General features: G+C 43.9%; 1 protein-coding gene and 1 long non-coding RNA gene across 4 annotated transcripts in view; one reads left to right on the plus strand and one right to left on the minus strand.

Annotated features, from left to right (window-relative positions):
• The first annotated feature begins 12,484 nt into the window (after nt 1–12,484).
• LOC133382885 (uncharacterized) lies at nt 12,485–21,635 on the plus strand. 2 transcript variants are annotated; one of them, XR_009762110.1, is made up of 5 exons: nt 12,485–12,611; nt 12,815–12,933; nt 15,864–16,125; nt 20,795–20,894; nt 21,158–21,635. It is a non-coding gene; the product is annotated as an uncharacterized LOC133382885 (long non-coding RNA). The 2 variants fall into 2 exon arrangements; XR_009762111.1 differs by having other exon boundaries at nt 12,601–12,683.
• A 3,004-nt stretch (nt 21,636–24,639) lies between these two features.
• Nucleotides 24,640–26,841, minus strand: part of GPCPD1 (glycerophosphocholine phosphodiesterase 1) — a 50,268-nt gene continuing 48,066 nt past the window's right edge. The window contains exon 20 of one of the 2 annotated variants that reach the window (XM_061622490.1): nt 24,640–26,256. In XM_061622490.1, coding sequence (XP_061478474.1) covers nt 26,067–26,256 — 190 coding nt within the window. In that variant the 3' untranslated portion in view covers nt 24,640–26,066. The remainder of the gene's footprint in view (nt 26,257–26,841) is intronic. The other variant, XM_061622491.1, reaches the window with a different exon arrangement.

A 26,841-nucleotide genomic window follows, 5' to 3' on the forward strand; every position in this document is an offset into this window, starting at 1 on the left:
AAAGCGCGATTATGGAACAACTAGAAACGTCCTCATCTCTGTGGCGTAGCTGTCACAAGCCTGACGGCAGCCGAGGTGGTCAATCCGGGTCTGAGCTTCTACCACACGACCCAATGCTTCCACCTGGGGGGGGGGAGAAGCCCTGCACATAGAAAAGTAGCAGGCCAGGGGGAAGGCGGATTCTTTTTCGCTGGCGTCCAGTTTTCTATGTGCATGGGTGTGGGGACTGGAGGAACATTGAGAACATAAGAGCAGCCCTGCTGGACCAGGCCAGTAGTCCACCTAGTCCCATATCCTGTTCTCATAGTGGCCAACCAGAAGCCAATGGCTTCTGAAGTGGTCAGGCCACAGTGTCCGCTGAAGTTAATAAGTAGGACATGCAGTGCTTTTTTTTGGTTAAAAAAAAAAGTGGTGCTGGTACTCAGACGGTGAGTGCCAGCACAAAATGGTCACAATGGGCAGCAAAAAAAAAGAAAAAAAGGTGCCAGTATACTGGTACTATCAGGAAAAAAAACCTGCAGACATTTATATAGGTCTCCACTGAAGCTCACATCCACACACATTATTCTCATTAAAATGCCATCCCATAATTTCCTATTTAATCATTTGCCATTTCCACATTATTATTATTATTTTACTTATCAGATTTTCCTCAGAAACAATAAATCCAGATTAAATGGAGAAGTAATATCAGTCAGGCATTTTGATGAGGACATCATCTCATGAATGCTGTACTAGATCCTAAACCTGTGCCTGAACTATACCAATTCAGGCTGCAGGTATGGGCTCACATGACTGAAGCTATACAAACTGTTCTCTGCTGCTCACAAGAAAATGGTCCTGTCAGGGAGAAGAGTTCTGGCCTTGTTTTCACCCTGGTATACTAATTTTCTAGGTACGGGGAATCTTTTTTCCTTCTCTCTCTCTAATCCATCATGTGTGACTCCACTTGTAGTCTGGTATGGTACTGATCTCAGCATTACCACTTCACCTTATGTGGTGCTGGGGAAAAGCAGTTCTCCCCGCCTCCCCATATCTCCATTGGCACAATTTTCGATTTGCAAGGGGGGAAGGAGAGATTCAAAGCCCTGTATTAAATTGCCAAACATTGGTATATTTTAAAAACATTTGTTTTTGAGAAACAGGAATCAAAAGGGACTTGTGCATCCTTTAGGTGCATTTGGTAATGTGAGATCAGCTCTGAGAACTACACTTTTAATTTTTTTTTAAAGGTCACTCTCTTTTTCTTTTTTTTTGCTGTGTGGAAAGGCCAATGGAAATCAGAAGCCATGGCAAATCTCTACTGAAAAATTTCCCCAACACATAAAGCAGATTTGTTCACCCATACCTCCCCAAGAGACCAGTTCTTTCAATTTTCCTCTTTTCCTGATACCTAATAAAAGCCCCTTTCCCTGGTTCAGCCTTCAACAACCTAGTACCCTCCAGATTTTCCCAGAGGTCTCTGGGAAGAAAGGCTGACAGTTAAACCACTCTGATCATTGTAGCTCTGTGAAGGGAATAGGGGTCTGTGATGCCCCTGTAAATGTAATACTGTGAATATGGTAAGTGTGGGTTTATTAGAGTATATGTGGTAAGTAGACTGAGTGAGAGGGAGGAGTACATGGGTTGGAATGTTGATGAGTGTTGTATGATGATTGGCTGAGCGGCTGGGTGTCTGAAGGTATAAATGAGAGGATGACAGTTGTGAGGGGGTTCAAGTGCTGAGAGGGCTTTTGGAGAGGGTGGTGGTTGGTTCTGGGTTTTGGAGGGGTGGACTGGATTTAGGTGGGTAGTGAGGCAGGTTATTTATGACTAAGAAATATAAAGAGTAATCTTATTGTTCCCTGTGTAAATAAATAAACAGTTCTTGGTTTACCAATACGCCTGATCCTTGGCTGGGTTTCACAGACCAGAAGAGTGGGCAGGGCATATACCAAGGTTGGGAAACAGTATCAATGGTGGCAGCGCTGAAGAGATAGTGTAACATCAGCAGGTATCCAAAACAATCCTGGGCTGTAATCTTTATAGGCACAAAGATACTGGGGGGTTGAAGCCTGTAAGTGCACCCAGACACAGCTTAGCAATAGGCCAAGAGGAGACTAAGGCACAGTCTCAAGGCTATATTGTTTACAGAGAGTGTCAGGTGGTGGTGGCTAGCAGTGGGATCTTGAGAGATCTGTGCTAGGGCCGGTGAGACAACCGTTAAGAGACCAGGACCCTGAGGTGGGATCGTGACAGGTGGAGATCACACGGGAGGGGTCCTGACAGGGTGTCCTAACAACTCTCAGCACGTCTACACTTCCCAGGATTCATCGGGGGAAGTCATGGCTGTTTAAAGTGGAATAATAGTGGAATAAATATATGGTGTGAATGTGGCCCAAGCTGGCAAATGCTGCCATAGTTCAACCAAGAGAGTGAGCAAATAGACTAGACAGAATGGTAAATAGCTTATGGCCTAGACCACTGTTCTTCAACCTTAGGTCCCCAGATGTTGATGCACTACAACTCCTATCATTCCTGACCATTGACAATGTGGAATTGAGATGATAGGAGTTCTAGTCCAACATCATCTAGGTACCCAAGGTTGAAGAACAGTGGTCTACACAATTTTGCTTCTAGGGGTATTTTTGTTGTAGCTTCATAGAACCATAGAACAGAGTTGGAAGGGGCCTGTAAGGCCATTGAGTCCAACCCTTTGCTCAGTGCAGGAATCCAGTTTAAAGTATACCTGACAGATGGCTGGCCAGCTGTCTTTTTAATGCCTCCAGTGTTGGGGAGCTAACCACCTCTCTAGGTAATTGGTTCCATTGACGTATGGCTCTAACAGTTAGGAAGTTTTTCCTGATGTCCAGTCAAAATCTGGCTTCCTGCAACTTGAGCCCATTATTCCATGTCCTGCACTCTGGGATGATCGAGAAGAGATCCCGGCCCTCCTCTGTGTGACAACCTTTCATGAACTTGAAGAGTTCTATCATATCTCTCCTCAGTCTTCTCTTCTCCAGGCTAAACATGCCCAGTTCTTTCAGTCTGTCATCATAGGGCTTTGTTTCCAGTACCCTGATAATCCTTTTTGCCCTCCTCTGAACCTGTTCCAGTTTGTCTGCATCCTTCTTGAAGTGCGGTGTCCAGAACTGGATGCAGTACTCAAGATGAGGCCTAACCAGTGCTGAACAGAGGGGAACTAATGCTTCACATGATTTGGAAACTATACTTTTGTTAATGCAGCCTAATATAACATTTGCCTTTTTTGCAGCCACATTGCAGTGTTGGCTCATATTCAGCTTGTGATCAACAACAATTCCAAAATCCTTCTCACATGTCGTATTACTCAGCCAAGTATCCCCCATCTTATAACTGTGCTTTTGGTTTCTTTTTCCTAGGTGTAGAACTTTGCATTTATCCCTGTTGAATTTCATTCTGTTGTTTTCAGCCCAGTGCTCGAGCCTATCAAGGTCCCTTTGAATTTTGTTTCTGTCTTCCACGGTATTAGCTATGCCCCCCAATTTTGTATCATCTGCAAATTTGATAGGCATGCTCTGTACCTCCTCATCCAAGTCGTTAATAAAAATGTTGAAGAGCACTGGACCCAGGACCGAGCCCTGTGGTATCCCACTCGTTACTTCCGCCCAGTTTGAGAAGGAACCATTGATATGCACTCTGAGTACGATTCTGGAGCCAACTGTGGTTTCACCTGATTCCATCCAGTTGTTCCATCCAGCCCACATTTAGCTAGTTGCTAATCAGAATATCATGGGGCACTTTGTCAAAAGCTTTGCTGAAGTTGAGATATATTACGTTCACAGCATTCCCACAGTCTACAAAGGAGGTTACCCGATCAAAAAATGAGATAAGATTAGTTTGGCAGGATTTGTTCTTCATAAATCAAGTTTGGCCAGCTTGCACTGGTTGCCAATATGTTTCCGGGCTAGATTCAAAGTGTTGGTATTAACCTATAAAGCCTTATATGGTGCAGGACCACGATACCTTGCGGAACGCCTCTTCCGATATGAACCGGCCCGTGCACTACGTTCTGCTACGAAGGCCCTCCTCCGGGTTCCAACTCACAGTGAGGCCCGGAGGGTGATGACAAGATCTAGGGCCTTCTCAGTGGTGGCCCCCGAACTATGGAACAGTCTCCCCAAGGAAGTACGCCTGGCGCCGACTCTGCTCTCCTTCCGGCGCCAGGTCAAAACCTTCCTATTCTCTGAAGCATTTTAAGTTACACTGATTTAATTTTTAAAATGTTTATTGTATTGGATTGATGATTATAGTTTAGTATTATTTTGTTATTCATTGTATTTTTATGCTATTTTATGTTCACCGCCCAGAGAGCTATTGCTAGTCGGGCGGTATATAAATGTAATAAATAAAATAAATAAATAATAATAAATAAATAATAAATCCATGTTGGCTCCTAATAATCACTGCATTGTTTTCAAGGTGCTTACAGATTGACTGCTTTATAATCTGCTCCAGAGTTTTTCCAGGGATTGATGTTAGGCTGACTGGTCTGTAGTTCCCTGGTTCCTCCTTTTTGCCCTTTTTGAAGATAGGGACAACATTAGCTCTCCTCCAGTCATCCGGCACTTCACCAGTCCTCCATGATTTCGCAAAGATGATAGACAGTGGTTCTGAGAGTTCTTCAGCCAGTTCCTCCAATACTCTAGGATGCTATTTATTGGGCCCTGCTGATTTGAACTCGTTCAAAGCGATTAGGTATTCCTTGAGCGTTTGTCCAAGATCCTTCTCACATGTCGTATTGCTGAGCCAAGTATCCCCATCTTATAATTGTGCATTTGGTTTCTTTTCCCTAAGTGTAGAACTTTGCATCTATCCCTGTTAATTTCATTCTGTTGTTTTCAGCCCAATGCTCCAACCTATCAAGATCCCTTTGAATTCTGTTTCTGTCTTCCAGGGTATTGGCTATCTCTCCCAATTTTGTATCATCTGCAACTTTGATAAGCATTCCCTGCACCTCCTCATCCACGTCATTAATAAAATGTTGAAGAGCGCTGGGCCCTGCAGCACCCTGCTCATTACCTCCCCCCAGTTTGAGAAGGAATCACTGGTAAGCACTCATTGAGTACGATTCTGTAGCCAGCTGTGGATCTACCTGATAGTTGCTCCATCTAGCCCACATTTGGCTAGCTTGCTAATCAAAATATCATGGGGCATTTTGTCAAAAGCTTTGCTGAAGTTAAGATATATCGACAACATTCCCACAGTCCACCAGAGAGGCTATCCGGTCAAAAAAATTAGATAGAACTAGCGTGGCAAGATTTATTCTTGACAAATCCACGCTGGCTTTTAGTAATCACTGTATTGTTTTCAAGGTGCTTACAGAATGACCACTTTATAATCTGTTCCAGGATTTTCCCAGGGATTGATGTCAGGCTGACTGGTCTATAGTTCCCAGGTTCCTGCCTTTTGCCCTTTTTGAAGATAGAGACAACGTTAGCCCTCCTTCAGTCATCTGGCACTTCACCCATCCTCCACAATTTCGCAAAGATAATAGACAGTGGTTCTGAGAGTTCTTCAGCCAGTTTCTTCATTACTCTAGGATGCAGTTCATTGGGCCCTGGAGATGTGAACTCGTTCAAAGTAATAAGATCTATCAGTCTCAAGCCCCTTCAACTTGTACTTCACATTTGCCAGGAGGGTCATAGACTCTCTTTGGGACAAGACTGAGCCACAGTAGGAACTGAGCACTTCTGCCTTTTCTTTGTCATTTGTTATCATGTTCCCATCCTCACTGAATAACTGAGCCACTTCTTTTCTGTCTTTTACTGTAGACCTGCAAAAAGCTTTTTTGTTGCTGTTAGCATCCCTTGCTAACTTCAGCTCATTCCCAGCTTTAGTCTTCCTGACGTCATCCCAGCAATTCTATGCTACCTGTCTGTACTTTTCTTTTGTGACCTGGTCTTCCTTCCACTTCCTGTATGTGTCCTTTGTTTTCAGGTCACCTCTAAGCTTTTCGTGAAGCCACATTGGCAGCTTCTCCTGTCTTCTACCTTTTTTCCTTGTTGGAATTGTTTGCAATTGTGCCTTTTTAAAGAAACTTCACCATCTTGGACTCCTTTTCTTTGACGTGCTAGAGAATGTGCACTGTTGTGTGTGTGTGTGGGAAACTTGATTAATAGTACAATCCATTAAATTCAATGGGGCTTACTCCCAAGTAAGTGAGTGTAGGATCACATTCTTTTTAAAAAGGGTGGATTTTCTTGAAATGGCCGAGCATGCTGTGATGGAGTCAGTACCCCTGCACTATTTTTAAAGGGCTACAATCATGCAGATCAGTTAGGGATCAACAGTGGGAGATTTTGTGGCCATATCCAGTCTCCTGAGGAGCACCAGTTGCCCCCTGCCCTATTGCCAACCCAAGGCGCAAAGTAGGCAGGCAAAGGAAATTGTCAGATTTGCTGGCATGCCACTGGGAAGATAAAGGGGAAGCTATCACACTGCTTTTCATACCCACTTTAAAATATTTGTTTGCTTCTTTATTGTGGGATTTATATTCCACCACATGGTTCCATTGAGCTCCTAAGGCATCCAAGGCCCTCCTTTAAAAGCAATTGCTGCCAAGGGAAATGTTGGTAACCACGTATCCTTCACTGTACTAAAAGAAATGCTCTGGGTCTGTGTGTTACTTATCCCCAGTGATGCCATAAGCCAAGGGTGGGGAACCTATCCAGATGTTGTTGGGTCACAACTCCCATCATCCCTGGCTATTGTCCATGCTAGCTGGGGCTGATGGGAGTTGAACAATATCTGGAGGGTCACAAGCCTCCATTCCTGCCATAAACTCAACCAATAGCTACCCGCAGCAGCCATTCATAACTATTGTTGCAACACTTGAAGTGTGCAAGGAGCTAGTTCCCCCTTTTCCAAATACTGCTACAAAAATCTGCAAAAGCAGATTGATCTGAGAGAGTAGTGGGAAAGAAATGATCATGTGTCCAGAGAGCACTGATGGACTCAGCTTTTGAAGAAAATGACATGGACTAGGCTAGAAGCTTCTTACATCACGATGCCATCACAATTGCTTTGAGCTGCTTTTTGCCCCTGAGATCACAAACACGAGGATTCAATGGAGAATATGGTCTCCTCTCTAGTCTCTCAGTATGAGTGAGCTGTAATCTAGTCTTTTCAGGTTGGGGGTGCATTTTACTTCAACAGCAGAGGGTAGGACCCCCACCCCTACTAGCACCATTTCAACAGGCTTCAGAGAAGATAACATCAGGATGGCAAAGCAGAATCTAACATGCTGGAATTTCTTTCTCAAGTGCTTTGACCGAAATAAAAGGTACATTCAGAGAAAGAATCAGCAGCATAGGTGGAGGGGTGTCTACATAAACACCATACATTTAAAACATATGGCTTTCCCCAAAGAATCCTGGGAACTGTATTTTACCCCTCAGAGAACTACACTTCCCAGCACCCTTAACAAACTACAGTTCCTAGGATTCTTTGGGGGAAGTCATGTGTGTTAAATGTACTTTAAATGTATGGTTTGTACTAGGTGAGATGGGAAGTCCATCCATCCCATACTAAGCTTCTTGAAGGAATCACTCTGCCAACTCATCAGTGTGCTAGGAAATCACTGAGGTCTTCTAATTCTCATCAGTTTTGAGTGGACTTGGCAGGTGGAGAAAAAGATGCTGCTGCCTTGTCTATGGCAGGACATGTTGAAAATGAGCTCACATTGTGGTGTTAATTAGTGGAGAATGGAATGGAATTGCTTTGTGACCTAAGCCTTTGACTCCAGGGCTTGAAATCAAAGAACGTCATCTGCACAGGAATCCCAAATGACCATGTTATCTGAAAAATGAATATAGTGTAGGAGGTGGGATGGTGTCAGGTTGCTGGGGGACTGATAGGTCTAAAAGCATGCCACAGTCTTTCTTATTTCAGCTGTATCAGAACCGTAGCATCATCATCTTCTCTATTCCCCTCAAAATAAATCACCTCCTTCAGGCATGAGGGAGGGGAAAACTTGAAAGGAAATCTATCAAAGAATTTCAGGGCTGTAGTCCAATTCCTCTGATTTTTTTCTCCCACAGAATATTGTTAAAAAAAAGGAGGAGGAAATGAATAATGTGGACTAGTCTACGTGTGGAGCAGTTCATATTTTCTGAAAGAATCAAGCGGTAGGATTTTGGATTATTCAGTCCCCATATTAAAATGGAAGTGCAGTGCACTGGTCCATTTTAATTTTTCCTTATGTCTCTGGAAACCTTTAGATCAGGGGTGGGCAATCATTTTTTTTCTGTTGAGGATCATGTTCCTTCCTGTGTAATTTGTCAGGGGCCACATGCCAATGGTGGTGGAGCCACAGTTGATGATGGGCACCGGAGACAAAAGTGTGCTGAATGAAATAATCCAAAAGAAAAACGTACCTGCTTCACACAAACTGGGCTCCTGCGGATGACATATTTTTCATATTTTTGTCTTTCATCCTGATTTACTTGCATAAAGGTTACGTGGTGGTTAGATTATATCTGGTATTTATTTAGCATTTGTTCTGATCTGTTTAGAGTACAGTTGCATGGCAGTCAGCCTTCATCCTGATTTGCTTGGAGAGTGTTTAGTCTTCCTATAAATAATTCTTCCATTCCATTTTTCGGTGCATTTCCCTGTCACTTTCCAAAGCACAAAAAAGTGTAGATTAAAGTGGATTTGCTGTGCTAGGGCAACAGACTGCTTTAATCCACTTTAATAGTGCAGACCTTCCCAGCATGCACTGGAGTCCCTCCCACAAATTATTGACAGTCTGGAGGTGCCCACATATGCACTTATATGACAGACGCCTACCAATTTGCTCTCAGACAGCATGTTGTGGGCAGGGAATCTGTTTCCTCAAGACATACAACCAGGGGAAAATTTTTATTTAAAACAACAACAATTTATTTGTATCAAATACAATTCTGTCCAGCTTCAGCTGTTCTGAAACAACATAGAAAGGGGGGGGTGCACTTTTAAAGCCAGGGAAAATAAGGAGGAAATGAGCAGGAAGGAAGGAGTTCTGGGCGCTTCCTGACAACATGTTTAGTGAGCATTCATTCTGATTTGTTTGCAGGGAGATTAGATGTCTGTTAGCTATTTAATGAGCATTCATTCTGATGTGCTTGCAGGGGTTAGATGACCTTGCATCAAGGCAAGTGTTTTCCCACACTTCCACTGCATTTCCATGTCATTTTCCTTAGGGCAAAAGTCTGATCTTTGGGGGAAGTGGGTTTGTTGCTGCCCAATCAACAACAATGGCACAACCTGAATTGATCGGGATAGCCACAATCTCGACGAGCTCTCTTCTGCCATCACCTGGGCGAACAGGGCAGCTTCAAAGGGGATGCATACAGGCTTATAGCCCTTGGGTGGCAGGTTGCCCCCCTGTGCTTTAGAAGGCAGGTTTTCTTTATTGCTGTTGGTGGGTAGGGATTCTTGTTAATTAACATCCCACACACATACAGTGCTACAAATAGAGCCAAGAATCCCGATACCCATCCCTTCTTTAGTCATTACAAATCTTCTCCTCTCATTGGTAAGGAAACCTATCAAGACTAGCTTAACGAAAGAGCAGAGATTTCCCAATGTTGGTCTCTTTGCATCTTCAGAAGAGACCTCTCCCTCCCTCCCTCCCTCCCTCTTATATAAGTTATTTTTATTTATTTTGGCAAAAATTAAAAAAAACAAACAGAGATGACAACTCACAAGAAGAGTGATGGCACCCATACGAGGAAACACAAACATGTCAATAATGACTCCTGTGGATGACAATTGTTTGGATAGAAGCTAGTTATATGAGAAGTATCCCCTCCTTAAGGCAACATGAGTTGCAGGAGGTTGATAATGTGTTCTATTCCTATTAACAAAATGCATGAATGGAAACCACACAGTGTCAAACTTGTCATGTTTCCCATCTCCAGGAGACACTTCTTTGAGCTGGCAATTGCAGATGAGGAATCTCAGAACATGCAGGGACTGAAGATGGACGACATTTCCCACCTTTTGTCAGATGATCGAAGCATCATTGGGCACTGCAACATCGTCACCATTGTAGCAACGGTGCACATCACAGAGGAGAATGGAGATCTTTTGCAGGATGTTAAGACAGGACCAGACAGGGCTGCTGAACAATTCTGATGCCCCATGCAAAGGAAACGTGGGTGGAGATGCAGAGAACCCTAAGAGATCTGATGGTGGGAGAGAAAAGGACACCAGTGGGCAGCTGTCACTCAGAAATGATGTGGGGGGGGAATTCTAGGGCACTGAAAGAGCAAAGGGGAACAGAATAATCAAAATAAATGGCTTGTCACAATGCATGTGCCATCCAGGCACATGACATGCCTCCCTAGGCAGGATTTGGCTTCTGGTTGTATCACCCCAGCAGCAGGATGAGAAGAGATCTCTTAAATGAGGCACAACAATGACCACTCGTGGCTCGGGGTCACCCCCAAAGGCAAATCTGGCTAAGGAGATGCTCTTCTTACAAATGGAACATCAGAGAAAAGAACAGTGGCTGCATCACCCACCCTGCCACCCACTTGAGAGAAGGTAAGTTGTTCTATGCAGCTCTACTCCTTCACACGCTGTTATCATACCAGGGCTGGGGTACCTTTTTCAGCACAAGGGTTGCATTCCCTTGTGGGCACCTTTCTGAGGGCCACCTGCCAGTCATGGATGGGGCCAGAGGCAAAAGTGGTGGAAGAAATGAATGTGAATGTTACCTTTGTACAGTAGGCTAATTTCTACACACCCTCCCACACCTCTCTCTCTCCTCCACCTAGACACAAGGGAGGCATTACCAAAGTTCAAGGACACATTCCAGCCAGGCAAAAACACTCCGGATATGAAGCTGGGGTGGTGAGGGGTGTGGCTGGTGAGAGTTCCAAGGGCCAAATAGAGAAGCCTGGAGGGCCACACTTGGTCCCTGGGCATGTCTCCCTCCATCCCTCACTCGGCACACACAAGATGGCGGCCGTGGAGCTGGAGTGGGTGCCCGAGACGCTCTACAACACCGCTATCTTGGCCATGGTCAACAGCTGCGGCCAGGGGCGCCGCAGGGGCATCCACTCCTTGCCCGAGAACATCCAGTTCGACGTCTGTTACAAGTTTGCAGGTTCAGGAATGAGCAACGACTTTCAACTTGGTCTGGTGGACCTGTGTGAGCAGCCCCCCAGGCCCCCACCTGCACCCCAGCTGGCCTGGACCAGCTACTCCACCGTCTCTTCCTCCTCCACCCCATCCCCCTTTCCTTTCACTCTGTCCGGCTTCAAGGTCTCCCTGCCTGAGAAGGAAAAGGAACCCTCACGCAGCACCCCGCTGGCACCCCCATATCGAGAGGAGCCCCGCACCCCCACCGTCTCTCCCCACAGTGCTCCGCTGCCGCCCAAGAGAGAGGAGCCCTCACAGCTGCCAAGAAGGGCGCCATCTCAGGCTCACCTGGGCAGTTGGCCATTCGATGCTACTTGACGCCGCGGCCTGAGATTGGGCCGCCGGGAAGAACTAGGGTGGCGGCTGATGGAGACTGGTGGAGGCTAAGTTGAAGCTGCTTTAATTCTTTTTCTACTTTTGCAGTACTGATTGAATAAGTAATGTGGCCTTCTATTATATGTTATATTATATTTATAGTGTGGTATTAATTCTTGTATTGTAATATCTGCTATTTGTTATTTTTTATTACGGTTGTATTATTTTGTTTGAAATTGTCTTGTAATTGTTTGCTCTTGTTCTAAGTTATTTCAATTATTGTGTTTTTGCTTTCTTGTTGCAAGTCGCTTTGAGTTCTACTGTTGAAAAAAAAGCGACTAACAAATGCCAGTAATAAATAATAATAAATAAATAATAATGGTTTTATTATTATTATTGCCTGCCCTTGACCAGCAGGTTCCAGGACGGGTTATAACAGTTTAAAATTCCATGTTAAAAACAATTAGAACAGATTACAACCACAGGTTCCCTACCCCTGTCTTATATCTTGGTGCTCAGGCAAGATTGGTACATTTGAGGGCAACAGCTCTCTTTAGGTGTTCAGCCGCCCTGGACACTTCATATGTTCAGCCGGAAGGTCTGAACATGCCTACAAGCGTCCTCATGACTGAGAACCCTGTGTGCCTGGAGACATTGAGGGCAGGCAGCTGACGCCTACCGACACACCAGGGTGTAGTTGTCCAGGGTTCTGGAGGGTCTTAGACCCCTTACGTTTTTGGGAGTAGGGTCCCAGAAGAGTCCTTATGTCTCCAGCATCCTATGGGCCAATCAGCATGAAAGGGGAGTGATATGAGTCTTCTAACATGCTTTCTTATCCTTTCCTGCTGATTGGAGACAATAAGAGTGAAAGGAGATGAGTCAGCCACTAGGAAGACTCTTCTCAGTTGCTAACACTCTCCCCTTTCATGCTGATTGGCTCTTAGAGACATCTGTTGTTGTGGGAGAAGGCATTAATGAGGATCTCATTCTCAACCCTGTAGCAAAAAAGTGGGGAGGGGCGTGGTTGTGACTATCATGAAGGTACCCTGCACTTCCGAATTTGCCACTACACTACTGCGACCCATCGCTCTACACAGTTTTGTCCTCACATGTCCAAGCTGAACACCTGAAGGAGACATGGGCAGGTAAAGGGGTTTACTAGCCATCAGAAGTGACTAGCTGGCTGGGGCGGAGTTGCTGTGCCAACTTCCTGGCAGGTAAATCATTATCGCTTACTGGCAGGGGGAGGGGAGAGGTGTTGGGGAGCTTGGTCTGGTGCAAATCCATTGGTAGAGCCAATTCGGTGCTCACCTTCCTGTTGCTTAACCCCTCCCGCTTTCCCTCCCAGTAGGCAACAGTGACCCACCTGCAGGGAAGCTCACATAGCAGCTCCAGCCCACCTGGCAATTCGCTTCTGCCAACCACTCCCTGGAAACTGTAATCCTGACAAGACGCTGTGGTGCAGAGGTAAATTCTAAAGTGTAGGCACTCTTCATGACACCCTCTGTAGCCACACCCTTGTAGCCATGCCCCTTCTAAGACTATGCAACAAAAATGGTTTTTTTTTTTACCATTGCAGACATTGTGGCTTCAATGCAAAGCCGGCTTTCTTCTTTCTCGCCCCTCCCTTCCACTTTGGTTAATATCCAGACTGATGGAGAGTTCTGCCAGACTCAAAAGCGTGCACACTGTTTTGTGACATTTGGGTCAGTCCCAGTATTTACTTATTTAAAATATTTTTTCATATTGCCTTTCGTGAAAGCGTCACAAGGTGGTTCACAATAAAATTCACTAAAATACAGTAAAATACACAGGGTATTCAGCAACGTGCAAGGGTTAGCTTGAAACAGATAGGCATCTAGCTGGCATCAATAGGCAGCAAAAGCCTCTGAGAATAGTTAGGTTTTTAGGAGTTGGCACCTGCCTTATTTTAGAGGAGAGGCCCTTTCACTGGCTGGGCACCACAACTGACTTCGGAATCTTTCAAAATAAAGGTGGCAGTTTAACCCTTAGCCATGTACACTATGTAACCTACCTCTTCCTCTGCTTCGCTTATTTGGCAGGTTTCTCTGAGAACAGCTTAATTACTTGGCATTCAGAGAAGATTGGCAAATAGCACCCCAGGAGATGATGTCATTGTCCCTGCTGTGAACTGAGTAGTCGCACTTCAACCCTGCCCATACCTGCTCCACTACACCACTGGGGAGGAGGAATGGATCACTAACTGATAATGCTGAATATCTGCACCAGCCTGTAATTCCCAGGACCGTTTGTGGGGAAAGCCCAAGTTTAGGAAAAATCAACTCGTTTGAAATGCGGTGTTGGAGAAGAGCTTTGCGGATACCATGGACTGCAAAAAAGACAAATAATTGGGTGTTAGAACAAATTAAACCAGAACTATCACTAGAAGCTAAAATGATGGAACTGAGGTTATCATACTTTGGACACATCATGAGAAGACAGGATTCATTAGAAAAGATAATAATGCTTGGAAAAACAGAAGGAAGTAGAAAAAGAGGAAGGCCAAACAAGAGATGGCTTGATTCCATAAAGGAAGCCACAGACCTGAACTTACAAGATCTGAACAGGGTCGTTCATGACAGATGCTCTTGGAGGTCACTGATTCATAGGGTCGCCATAAGTTGTAGTCGACTTGGAGGCACATAACAACAACATATAATCAAAGTAATATAAAACTGAAACAAGCTGGTAGTGCAGACAAGCCACTGTTCTCCAGACACATTCCCAGATAATTAGTTTAGAGCATAATAAATGCTTTTCTGCAACTGATGTGTTGCAATAGACCAGATGTCTTCCCCCAGATGTTTATCCCCACCAGGTGTCTTCCCCTGCTTTTATGGGTATATCCAGCGGCAGCTGGTGCCCATTGGGACTGGTAGGGTGGAAAGCAAGGAACCCAACAGTAGGTGTAGCTAAAGGCAATGACAAACAGAGCCAATTAATTATAGTTTAGCCCCATGCTCCTCCCTGCTGAGTTCTGAAAGGGTAACAGTGAGACAATAGGAGGAAGCTGACAGGTAGTGTCATTCCCTGCACTGGTTATAAGTAGAAAAGTAGGTAGGTGGGGGCTGGCTGAGGTTGGTAGGGCAGTGCCCTATTAGCCCTAATAGACCAGCCTCCACTGGATATATCACATTTTACCACCACTTAAAGCACAATATTTTTGCCCATGCAAGATGAGATCCCCCAGCCTTCTGGCCAGTGGGTCAATTATGATAGAAAGTATTGTGTGGAATGTGAGTGTCATGTGCAGGACCGGCACCAGGCATGACTGGGCCCTTGGGTACCAGCCTGCCCCAGGCCCGTAGTGCCATAGCCCAATAACCCCTCAATACAGGCGGCGTGGAGCTAATAAGCCCATGCGCGCCCCCCACCTACCTCTTGTGTTGTGTGAATGACGTGCATGCATGCCTGCCATCAGCCTCTTAGGGAAGACTCCGTCACCAACAGGATGCATGACATTCACACTGACAGGAGAAGTAGCTGGGGCATGTGTGCAAGCCTGTGCTGTCTGTATTGGGGCGTGCCTGGAAGTTCCCTCTCTGTGATCTGCAGCAGGGTTGGATTGCAGGACCCAATGCTGTCACAGATCATGGAATGGGAGTGCCACCCTCCTAACCTAAAGAGGCGCCCTTCAGGGACCCCTCTGGGCTGCAGGGGCCCTCAGCCAGGGCCCAACCTGGCACCCTCTGGCGCTGGCCATGGTCATGTGCATCAGGTAGAGATGCATCTGGAACCTTCATTGTATAGCTTTGGTCATGTGCTGAAGATGCATCTCTTTATCCTGTTCTTTGACATCTATGTCTTTAGGATCCACCCTATTCTTTTGATTGTAAATTGTTATAACTGATTTTAATATTGTATTTTTACATTGCTTTCACCCGCCCTGGGACCTTATGGTAAAGGACAGATAAGAAATCTAAATAGTAATAATAATAATGATGACACATGCCTATTGGACAGTACCCACATCATGGCAAATGATGAGTATCTCAGTTTTGAGAACTTTGTGCTTTTCTAAAATGTTTTGAATACTGGGCTAACCTGAGCAATGCCACTGAAGTGCAGTATCACCTCATAATCCTTTAAGGCAATTAGTGACAAACTTCAGCATGGTTATCCTCTCCTTTGTCAGCAATGAAGCTTCTGATTTTTAAAAAACGTCGGGGGAGAGCTTTGAAGGCAGCGCACACCCCACCCTTTTCCAGTGCTGCAGTGCACATTTCTCCTGGGTTTTAAAAAAAGAGACCAAATCGTATGCAGCAAGGCTGTTTCTAACCTTTGTCTAGAGAAGAAATCTGCACTTGTATATAACTTACAATTTTCAGAGAAAGGTAGCTGTTTTGAGATTTGTACGGTGTCCCTGTTTCTTTCAGATCAAGAAGATATGAAGAGTGGTACATCCCCGTGTCTTCATTTTCCCAACCATCACCACAGGAAGGTGCCTAACATAAACTTTATTTTGGTAACCTGGAAAGCTGCATTAACACCGACACCCATTAAAAGTGTCTCGATTGTGGACAGACTTATCAATACACAGAGGTACTTGTTTAAGAAACCCTTTTCAGAAGATCTCCCTACAGCGGACCAGGTTAAGTAATAATTATCTATCGATCCCTTCTTGGGATCCACTGAAAGGTGAGGAATAGATTATGCAGGCAGGGTAAATTTTCCTTTCTTACAGCAGCTGTGCATTTTAGCCTGTTCTAAAGGTACCAGAGCAAGAGCATGTAAAGTGCACTATGGCCACATTTGAAAAATCATGGGAGTCTATTATGATACGTTGGCATTCCTCCAGTCTTTTAGGGGTGTGATTCCCAAGAATGGCCACTACATGCCAGTGTTGATGCGTATGAAGACTTTCTGAGCAGTCTCTCGGCCTAGAAACACAATTACTGTACAGAACCTAGTGCTGTTGGTTGGTCTCAAAGCGACTGAAACAAGCTGTGTTCCTTGGAGCCCTTCCAAGGACTTGATTTAATGTGGTTTGTGAAATGACCACCAGCTTTGAGAAGCGCCACCCTCTTTTGGTGCATTGCTATCCTGACATGCTCTTAGTCTGGTATCCCTTTGGCTAGATTTGTAGAACCGCTTCAGTCATGCATATCCTGATAACTCACAGCAATGAGGTATAGCCCACCTTTTGCTGCCATTTCAGTAGCCTATTTTTAATATACTCCTGGCCTTATCAGATTGCATCCAATCCTGACCTTTGCTCAACTGTTTGATCCACCAGAAGCTTCCATGAACAGAAGGGGGAGGGAGGCCATTTTTCCAAATTCTCAGTTTCATCTAAACCTCTCATGCCTCCTCCTGTGGTGTTCCAGGCAGTCTTCCAGTCCTCTGGAGCAGATTTGGAGCGGGGACATATGGAGGACATGACTGGAGTTTCTCTGTGCAGCACATACCTGCCTAACCTCTGTGAAAGTTAAAGGAAAGGAAAAGGGACATTGTGGAGACCAATGTCAGCCCCAATATTCCCAGGCCAGGTGCACTGACACCAGGCCTCTTTGCCACTGTGCTGCCCCTCTCTCCAACATTTAGAAACTACAGTGTTAGGCGGTATATATATTGTTGAAATAAATAAATACATAAACATTTGGGGCTGCCTCTGGTGGCGGTTCTGGGGAAATGAAGGTAGCTGGCATGGCTGGAGCTTCGCCCTCTGTAAAAGGTTTTTTTTAAAAAAAGACATTGTGGAAGGGGGCATCAGCCTTGGTATTCCATGCCAGCTGCTGAGGCTGGGCCTGTCTGTCTCTGTGTTGCCAAAAACACAAACAAAGAAAAAACCCCACATCATTTGCAGATGTCTTCAGCAGTTGTTGAGGGAATCCAGGCTTAGATCTTGAAATCTAGCCCTAACGGCTCTACAGTGTGTAGCAAAAGCACAGTGGGCCTTTCCCACGGCTGGGGGGAGGGGGAGATGTGATGCTTAATCCTTTCCCTGCCAATGCCTTTCCCCAGTTACTTTCACCCCCTCCCATCACTGCCCAGTGTTCTGAGGATTTGTTTACCTTGCCAACATGGGCCTATAACTCAGCCTTTCCCAACCAGTGTGCCTCCAGATGTTGTTGGACCACAACTCCCATCAGCCTCAGCCATGGCTGAGGCTGATGGGAGTTGTGGTCCAACAACATCTAGAGGCACACCGGTTGGGAAAGGCTGCTATCACTCCTTGGGGAGAGCGTAGCCTGGGGAGATTCAGAAGGAAGGGGCTGGCTGGCAAGGGAAGGGTTACAGAATGCTGAAACTGGAATGTAAGGGAAGTGGAGGGTCTGTTTGGCTGGTGGAGAAAAAACTCATGTAGGGACTAAAAGCAAGGGTGTTGTATGTTGAGGGCTACCTTGGGGGGAGCATCACATGGCAGGGGTGGCATAAGCAGTGGGCAGGGTCAGAGCTGGTGGAAGGTGTAACCACCCCTTTCCCCTTTTTCTGCCACCCCCTTCCCCAATGAAAAATGTTCTTCATATGGCAATTAGGTCTAGAAAGGAAATGTCTATTGGCATTGCTGATGATACTGGGGATCTAGGAGGCAGGATAGCTAAGGGCAAGAGAGCCAATGGAGTGGGAGGCAAGAAGACGAGATGGGATTAGATGGGCCACGAGGAAGCCCAGTCCCTTATTGTGAAAAGGGACCCTGAATCCCACCCATTGGTTCGAAAGAGCCAACCAAACTGTCCACTGCAGATTTCTAGTCATACAGGCTTGTCATTTGAGACTCAAGTGAATCAGATCAAAGGAAAGCTGTTTGTTTATTCTTCAGCACACTTTGCCCACTGCTGTGCTTTCACGGTATCATTCTCTTCTTTCTTGTTACTGGGAAAAGGTTCAAGTCCTCCTCACCCCAACAACATTGGCAGCATTCACATTTTAAACACCCGTTCTAATCTAGGCTGGAACCGTTGCATTTTTTTTTTAAATGCAAAGGTTATGTTTTAAGTGACATGGCACCATCTGGTCTCCCTGGCTTCCTGCTGCCAAAGGAATGCTTCAACCAGATCACATGGCTTTAGATCAGAGCTGGGGAGGCTCTGGCTGTCCAGATGCTGCTGGACTCTACCTCTTGAGAAAGACCGTTCTGTTCCAACAGGCATTTTAAATAAGTTGTGTTAGTCTTATTTTATGTACCTATCATTTTTAGTGTTTCACTGATGCATTGTTTTATTTGTTGTTTTGAAAACCACTTTGAGGTCATTTATAGTGAAATATTGGAAATAATAAATAAATAAAACTCCCATAATCTCCAACCATTGTCTATGCTGGTTTAGATGGGAACTGGAGTCCAACAACATCTGGAGGGCTACTGGTTTCCCAGCCCTGCTTTAGATGTTTGCTACAAAGTACAATCTTGGGTTGGACACATCTTCCCTACTCCACCACCGCTGCTGCTGTTCATCCATGTGCAGATGAGGCCAACAGTTTTAAGAGTAGCTTTTGTTTGATTCTTTCTATGTTTGGTTAAAACAGAGATGGGGAACCTGTGTGGCCCCCTAGATGTTGCTGGACTACAACTCTCATCATTCTTGACCATTGACCATGCTGGCCAGGGCTGATGGGAGTTGGCGTCCAACAACATCTGAGGGTTAAAGGTTTCCCATTCCTGGTTTAAAGAATGGCAGTGGTAGTTGTTCTTCAGTAAATGTGAGGACAGAAGTAACACATAGCCCCCAGCTGTCCCTATTGACCAAGGAGGGCCACAGGTTTCCCCACCCTACACTAAAAACATATTAACACTAAAACACCTGGGGTGACAGGAAGGTCTTCACCTGGCAGAAAAAGACCATAATGTGGATGCCCAATGAGACTGATTGGGAAGAGTATTCTATAATTGGGATGTCGCCACTGAAAAGGCATTGCTGTAGTGACCAGCTATTGTACCTTATTTGGCAAGGTCACTCATAGGAGGGCCTTGGCCAATGATATTTTATTTCAACAACTACAACAATTTATATCCCAGCCTTCCACCCAGAAGGAGCCCAGGACTGCAAACAAAAATACTAAAAGCACTTTAAAACATCTTGAAAACAAAAGACTTTAAAACATATTAAAACAAAACAGGTTTAAAAGCATCTTTTCTTTTTTAAAACAGCTTAAAAACATCTTAAAAAGCAATTCCAACACAGACACAGACTGGGATACTTAAGAGGAAGGCCCTATGAAGCATCTCAAAGCAATTTCACAATACAGTTAAACCCCATGTAAAACAATTGCATATAGAAAAACAATTAAAGACCATTACCTATATAAAAATATCAAATCTAATACAGATACCAATTGGGATAAAAAACTCTACTTAGAGATAAAATGGTATGTACAGGATGTCCTCTCCTGAAGAGTGCAGTGATTGGTTGGGCATAGGAGAGCCAGTGTGGTGTAGTGGTTAAGGCACTGTTCTTTAACCTTGGGTCCCCAGACGTCAAACTACAGCTCCCATCACCCCCAGCCATCTTATCTGATGGCTGAGGATGATGGGAATTGTAGTCCAACAACATCTGAGGACCCAAGGTTGAAGAACAGTGCGTTAAGGTGTTGGACTACGACCTGGGAGACCAGGATTCGAATCCCCACATAGCCATGAAGCTCATTGGGTGACCTTGGGCCAGTCACTGCTTCTCAGCCTTATGAAAACCCTATTCATAGGGTTGCTATAAGTCGGAATCGACTTGAAGGCAGTACATTTTATACTGGATAAGACTTTTAGGTATCCTGGTCCTAAGCTGTGTAGGGCTTTCTAAACTAGTACCAGCATCTTGAAATTAACTAATCTTAAGGCCTAGGTAGGTGTGTATGGGTTCTGAGACTCTTGGAATATCATCTCACCCACCTCCACAAGGCAGAACTAGGAAATGGCAGTTCTCCTCCTCTGTGTTGATGCATGAAGTTGTGATACTTTTGAAATTCTCGGAGACAAACATCCTTGAAAACCATTTGTTGTATCTTCATCTTGTGCTCTCAAGAATTTAAAGGCCCTGCCAGCTACAGTGCTGACTCCAGCGTGTGAAAATAAAACTCTTGAGAAGGATGTTGCTAGTCAGAACAGAACATTCCAGAACTCACTCTAAGCCACTTTATCTGCAAATGGAAACAATCCAAATACATTTTTTATTTGTTAAGCCAAGGTGATTCCCCCCACCCTCAAATGTTTGTTCTGCTTAAAAGGTCACTCTCTGGTATGATGGCAAAATGTCAGTTTGCCCCCAGTGTTTGGAAAGTGAAATTCCTCAAAGGAGGATTAAGGAGCTACACTGTGCTGGAAACCCAAATGTCAGGCAATCAAATGTCTTTTAAGGAACTGATCTTTTAACAGGCAAATTCTCTTTCGAGGAGAGGTAGCTGGCTTTGCTGGGAATTGATTTCTTCCAGAATATATTCCGTGTGAAGGATTAAGGAAGAGTTCTAGGCTTGGGGTAAGTTTCCAAGTTCTCCATCTCTGTTTTATTTATTAAATTTGTATCCCACCCTTTCTCCCAAAGGAGCCCAGGGCAGCAAACAACAAAATGTTAAAACAGTACAATTTAAAAGCAAATAAAAACATACATAAAACAATTACAAGAGGTCTTCTGTATGTTTAAAAGTTGTGCAGGGGGAAGGGAGAATTCCACCTTGTGGTTTTTCCCATTACAGTGTTGCAAGAACACTTGCACATGGCTGACTTTCTTTTCTCCTAAAGATACAGGATCAGTCTCAGGCCCTGAGCCTGGCAACCCTACTCCCAATAGAGGTCGTCATTCAGAACGACCAAAGGTGAAGCCAGATGGAAATATTTAGATAATCTGCTTCCTCCAGGCAAACCTGCAGTTGGCCAGCCACCACCCTCTCCATCACCTTGCCCAAGAAGGGAATATTAGAGACTGGACAGTAGTTTTCTAAAACCTCTGGATCTGGGGAGGGCTGCTTCAAGAGGAGCCTTGTCACCACCTGTTTCAAGGCAATGAATAAGAAGTTGGAATTTAGTAACTCAATAAATGAAGAATTGGAGAAAAATAGAAAACTGATCCAACTCTGAAATAAGAGTACGAGAACTTCAGCAAATTCTTTTTTTAAAATATTGAACTGAACTTTTTCCACTGTTATTTATATTTATTGCCTGTTTTGTCTTTTAAATCTCTTGGATGAATAATAATAAAAATTAAAAAGGAATAAAATAACCCAGTGGAGCTATGCCTGCTCAGCTGTGAAAAAGAAAAAGAATGCAAGAATAGTGTGCCTTCTTTAACATTCTTCTTCCTTGGGGCAAAGCTGCATGAGCAGTCTTTCTGGCTGCTCCCAGATTCAGTTCAACCAGCTGGGTGACAGCTTTTTTTTTTTTTAAAGGAGCCAGTGTGGTCTAGAACAGGAATGGGAATCTATGATCCTCCAGATGGTGTTCGACTCCAACTCCCATCAACCCCAGCCAGCATGGCCAATGGTCAGGGATGATAGGAGTTGTAGCCCAGCAACATCTGAAGGACCACGGGATCCTCATTCCTTGTCTAGAGCAGCCTTTCCCAACCAGTGTGCCTCCAGATGTTGTTGGACCACAGCTCCCATCTTTCCTGACCATTGGCAATGCTGGCTGAGGCTGATGGGAGTTGTGGTCCAACAACATCTGGAGGCACACTGGTTGGGAAAGGCTGCTCTAGAGGCTAGAAAGCTAGTCAGATGAATGTGATCAGGCTACTCAGAGCTTCACTTCCCTATCTATAGAAGCTTGAATAGTAATCCCTTGGGACAGGATAATTATGGAAGACAAAGGCAGTACAGTATTTTCCTTATAAAAGTATTAGATAAAATGATCAATAACTGCTGTGTAATAAGGCAATGGCATCATGATATAGCTCTTGTAAGTGCAACTAGTTGATCAGATACCCCAATAAACTAATTTTATTTAATTTTGTCACTTAAAACTGTTGCATTCACAAACATTATAAAGTTATGGAAGGCACAGATGAAATAAGCTGGTGTAGCGTGGTGTATAGTGGCTAGATCACGGTATGAATCAAGAGGTATCTGGTTCAAATCTCTTCACTGCCACAAACCTGCTAGGCGTCCTTTAGATCTACGGGTACAATACAGGAAAGATCTAAAGCAACAATGGGAAACCTGTGCCCCTCTAAACATGGCAGGACTACAACCTCCATCATTCTTGACCGCTGGGCTAGGACTACAGGTTCTCCACCCTCATCTCAAGATTGCAACAAGACAAATGTAAATGAAATGCTTCAAACACTAAGAACATTGTATAAATGCCAAGTAATATTATTGCCTGCGTAGGATATGACACACTGTGGTTAGTGGTATTTCAGAGCCCCAAAGCAGGAGGCCTCAACCTTTTTGGACTTGTGGGCACATTTGGGTTTTTGGGCATCGCTACAAAATGGCTGCTGTTGGGAGTGTGGCCAGTCACTAAGTAGTGTATGAGGATTAGGCCCTTCAGCCCACCCACATAGGAAGATAATACTGGCCTACCCTGCAGAGTTGGTGTAAGGATTAAGATAGTGTGTACATGAAGCACTATGAACATTTCAACCACTTGTGTGCTATTGTGTGGAGAAGTGTTCATTCCACACCTTGGAATTGGAAGAACAGATTTGCTGCTTTTTCTTCTCAAAAATTCTGCCACCTCAGACACTGCAGGACAAAGCTTTAAACACACCCACACCCCTAAAATAGTTCCTCTTCATTTAACTTACCCTCCATTGAATTCTGCACCCAATTAATTCTCCTTCAGTTGGGAAGGGATGTAACTAGTACATTGGGAAGGGCCAAAGCTCTGATAGAGCATCTGTGTTGCATTCAGAAGGTTCCAGGTTCAGTCTCCAACATCCCCAGATAGGACTGGGAATGTCCCTTGTATGAAATTCTTAAGAGGTGCTGCCTGTCTGTGTAGACAGTACTGAGCTAGATGGGCCAATGCTTTGATTGTCAGGTAGCTTCCTATCTCCATTCATAATTACCCTAGAACAGTGTTTCCCAACCAGTGTGCCTCCACATGTTGTTGGACCACAATTCCCATCTTTCCTGACCATTGGCAATGCTGGCTGAGGCTGATGGGAGTTGTGGTCCAACAACACCTGGTGGCCCACTAGTTGGGAAAGGCTGCCCTAGAATGACCTCAGATTAATTGAAGATGAATTTCTTTCGTTTCCCCAATTTAATTTCTTTCTCAGCAAGGTGGTCCAAAGGCTTTTTTTAAAAAAAATCCCTTGTTAACTTTAAAACCAAAGCTTCAGCAGGCAGTGTGATTTCTGTTCCTTACAACATTTGCAGCACTGCACTGCCTTGAAGCTTGCAACACTACGTGCTCTTATTAGGGAGTGAGCCCCCTGAACTCAAAGAGACTTGCTCCTGAGTAAAGTGTCCACTGACAGCATTTCACCAAGCTTCTGAAGGCAAGTAACCCTTTATTTTCTCCCCCCCTCCCCCCCCCCTCACATACACACCTATCTCTCCCTTTCTCTCTCTGTCTTACCCTTCGATACACACACACACCAGGACAGGAAGAAATTTGATCATGAAGAATGTATTTGAACATTAAATTGTCCTCCATTCTGAGCGTTTTGTTGTTGGGAAAGATGAGAAAAGAAGCCCAATGGATACTTTGGGGGGGGGAAGAGGAGAAAAGCCCAGTGACAAGGAAGCAATAGCAAGGGAAAATTTTCCTTAAAGTAAACATACTTAGCTGGTTCATGCTACCGGCAGGAAGACAGGCAAAAGGAAGAGGTGCATGTCCTGCCTCCTCTTCATTCTCGTTGCTTCGAGGCACGCAGGAGCTGCTGGCCTTGATAAGACCCCAGGAAGGGAGCTGGGAGCAGAGCAGCGCACCACACCACATGGGCACCTGGGAAGGTGTGTGTGGGTGTTTTGTTAGCCATGGGCACCACATAGCGGATGCCAGCCCTAGAGATTGCACCATCCAGAATGGAAGCATTACCTCAAAGTATGAGAGCAGAGACTCAGACTAAGTGTAGACATTACGAGTAATTGGAGAATTCATGTTAAAAACGAGCCCATTCACGACAGAGATGAAGGGTATGAGAACTAGACCATTTAGAAATTTTAAATTAATGGATGCTTAAGAAATATAAGTCTACAGTTAGGACATGGTCTAAATAATATATATATACATGACTCTAACCATTAGAGAGAAATCAAATGGAGAGCTAGATTACATTTAGATATAAAATGCGTTTTATTTTTAAAATAAGATCATTCCCAGAGACTTGAAGACTGCAATTTGTAGAGGACAAAAGGAAGTTCAATACAAAGGAATCAAGACAAACTGCCTCCCTGAAACAGCTCAGAAGTACAGACCAAAAACCATGTACATATACTTGCATTTATTGAACTTTTATATAATCAGCTTTGTACAGCAGTGACAAGATTCATATTATACAAGTGACTGTTTCAATTGCTGATATGCCATAGAAGGAAAATAAATATATATATATTCATTTTAATTATGCATTTAACACTTCAGTAAAAAGATACAGATGCTTGAGTTTCAATTACCTGGTACTGTAGAGAGGTATGGGTTTAAGTACATGCAAACATACGTATGTGACAAAATACTATATATCATAATTTCTGAATAAGTTATACACAGGGGTTAAAGACTGAGACCCTATTACATTTTGAAAATTGAATCTAACATTCTTTTTTTAAATACATCTGCTAGTGGCCAGAAATAAAAGAATGAGATTGTAAAAAAACCTCATTTCTCTATCTGCATATAAAGGGCTTATGTTTTTTCGACAACAAAGATTTAAGCATTTTTATTCAGCCCTTACTACCCTTGCATCATATAGCACCACAAGGGCACAAGGACTGCTGCATACAAGAGCTTCATGCTTAGTACTTACTTACTGGCTTTTATATTGTGCATCTGTGCCTTTAACATTTAAGGACAATGATACTCTTTTTTTAAAAAAAAATCTATAGTCAGACACTGGCAATTTGGCTTATACTGATTGAAACATTCTGAGCTTCAGCAAAATTCAGATACAAAACAGTGGAGGAGGGGTACTATACCCCTGTAGATTGCTAAACAGAATACACCATTCATCATTGTATCTGGCAAAATAAAGACAAGATAGCAGCAACCTGAAGGCAACGGGAAAAAAAAGAAAGTATATAATTGCAGTCTTGCAATGTGATGGCACACCTGTTTGAATAGATGCATGCATCGGTGCAAATGCACACAACTGAGGTACCTTTCCCCCCAGGCCAAATATAATCTTATACAGTACAGTCGTCTCCACTAGTATTGGAGTCAAATCAATTAAACAGTGATATTTGGCAGCTTAGATCCTAGCAATTTAGGCAACCATTGAACTTCAGCTTGCTCAGAAACCAGGTGCCTGTGTTACAATACACAGATTCCATCTTAACTGGTCAGTTCACAACATAGTCAACCAATAATTGCACTGACCAAGCATCTTAGCAATGACTTAGACAATCTAGCAATAATCTAATATTCTACAGTGGACCATTTGTTATTGCTTCATTTGGATGCAAGAACAGTGAGGCATACCTAGCATTGTTCAGTGGAAAGAATTGGATGTGCGTACCAAACAGCATTCCTTTCTGTGTGCAGCTCACTAGAAACTGTTTGAACTTTCTGTCTCTCTTGATTTTAAGGCGCTACTACTACACTTACACAGGCCTATAGTACTAAAATGGCTCACAGTGGGGCAAATGCAGCTTTTTAGCTCCGGTACTTCCTGCCTCAGCCGTTCTAGCTGCTCTGTCTGGAATATATTTGGTTGTTCAGGCATCCAGTCATAAATCCTAAGATGGACATACAAAAAACAAAAGGAATTAATACAAATCCACCCTATAGCAAAGTCATTCTCAAGGTCTCATATACATACGAGTTGATTTGCTCCAACACAACTAAATTTTTCACACACAAAAAAGCTTAATGCTAATGCTTAAAGTCATCTTGACTTGAATGAATGCAAAGGCAAACACACCATAACTTGAAATGAGCTTTTATATGCTTGTATGTTCAAGTATTTCACACAGTGGTATTTCTAGAAGAATACTTGGCAGCTAGCATGTCACCAACAGAAAGCTTTGAAACAACCCTGCTAACAAGTTATGGAGTAGCTTTCGTGATTCCTGGGTGTTAGAAGTTACTATGTTATGAATCCATCCAATTTTTAGGATGCATGCATTAACACGAGATATAGACGCTGCTTACTAGTTGCATGCCATGCTATACAACAATTTCAATTTTAAAATGTATGAAAAGCCTGTAGAAAACAGTGCATACTTGCTTCCAAATCAAAGCATTCAAAAATTGTTTTGAAAAGATAAGGGGGAAATATTATGATCCCAATGTGGAGTTACTGAATACATTTAAAAAAGTAT

Source organism: Rhineura floridana, chromosome 4 (assembly GCF_030035675.1).
Source record: "Rhineura floridana isolate rRhiFlo1 chromosome 4, rRhiFlo1.hap2, whole genome shotgun sequence".
Classification (NCBI taxonomy): Eukaryota; Metazoa; Chordata; class Lepidosauria; order Squamata; family Rhineuridae; genus Rhineura; species Rhineura floridana.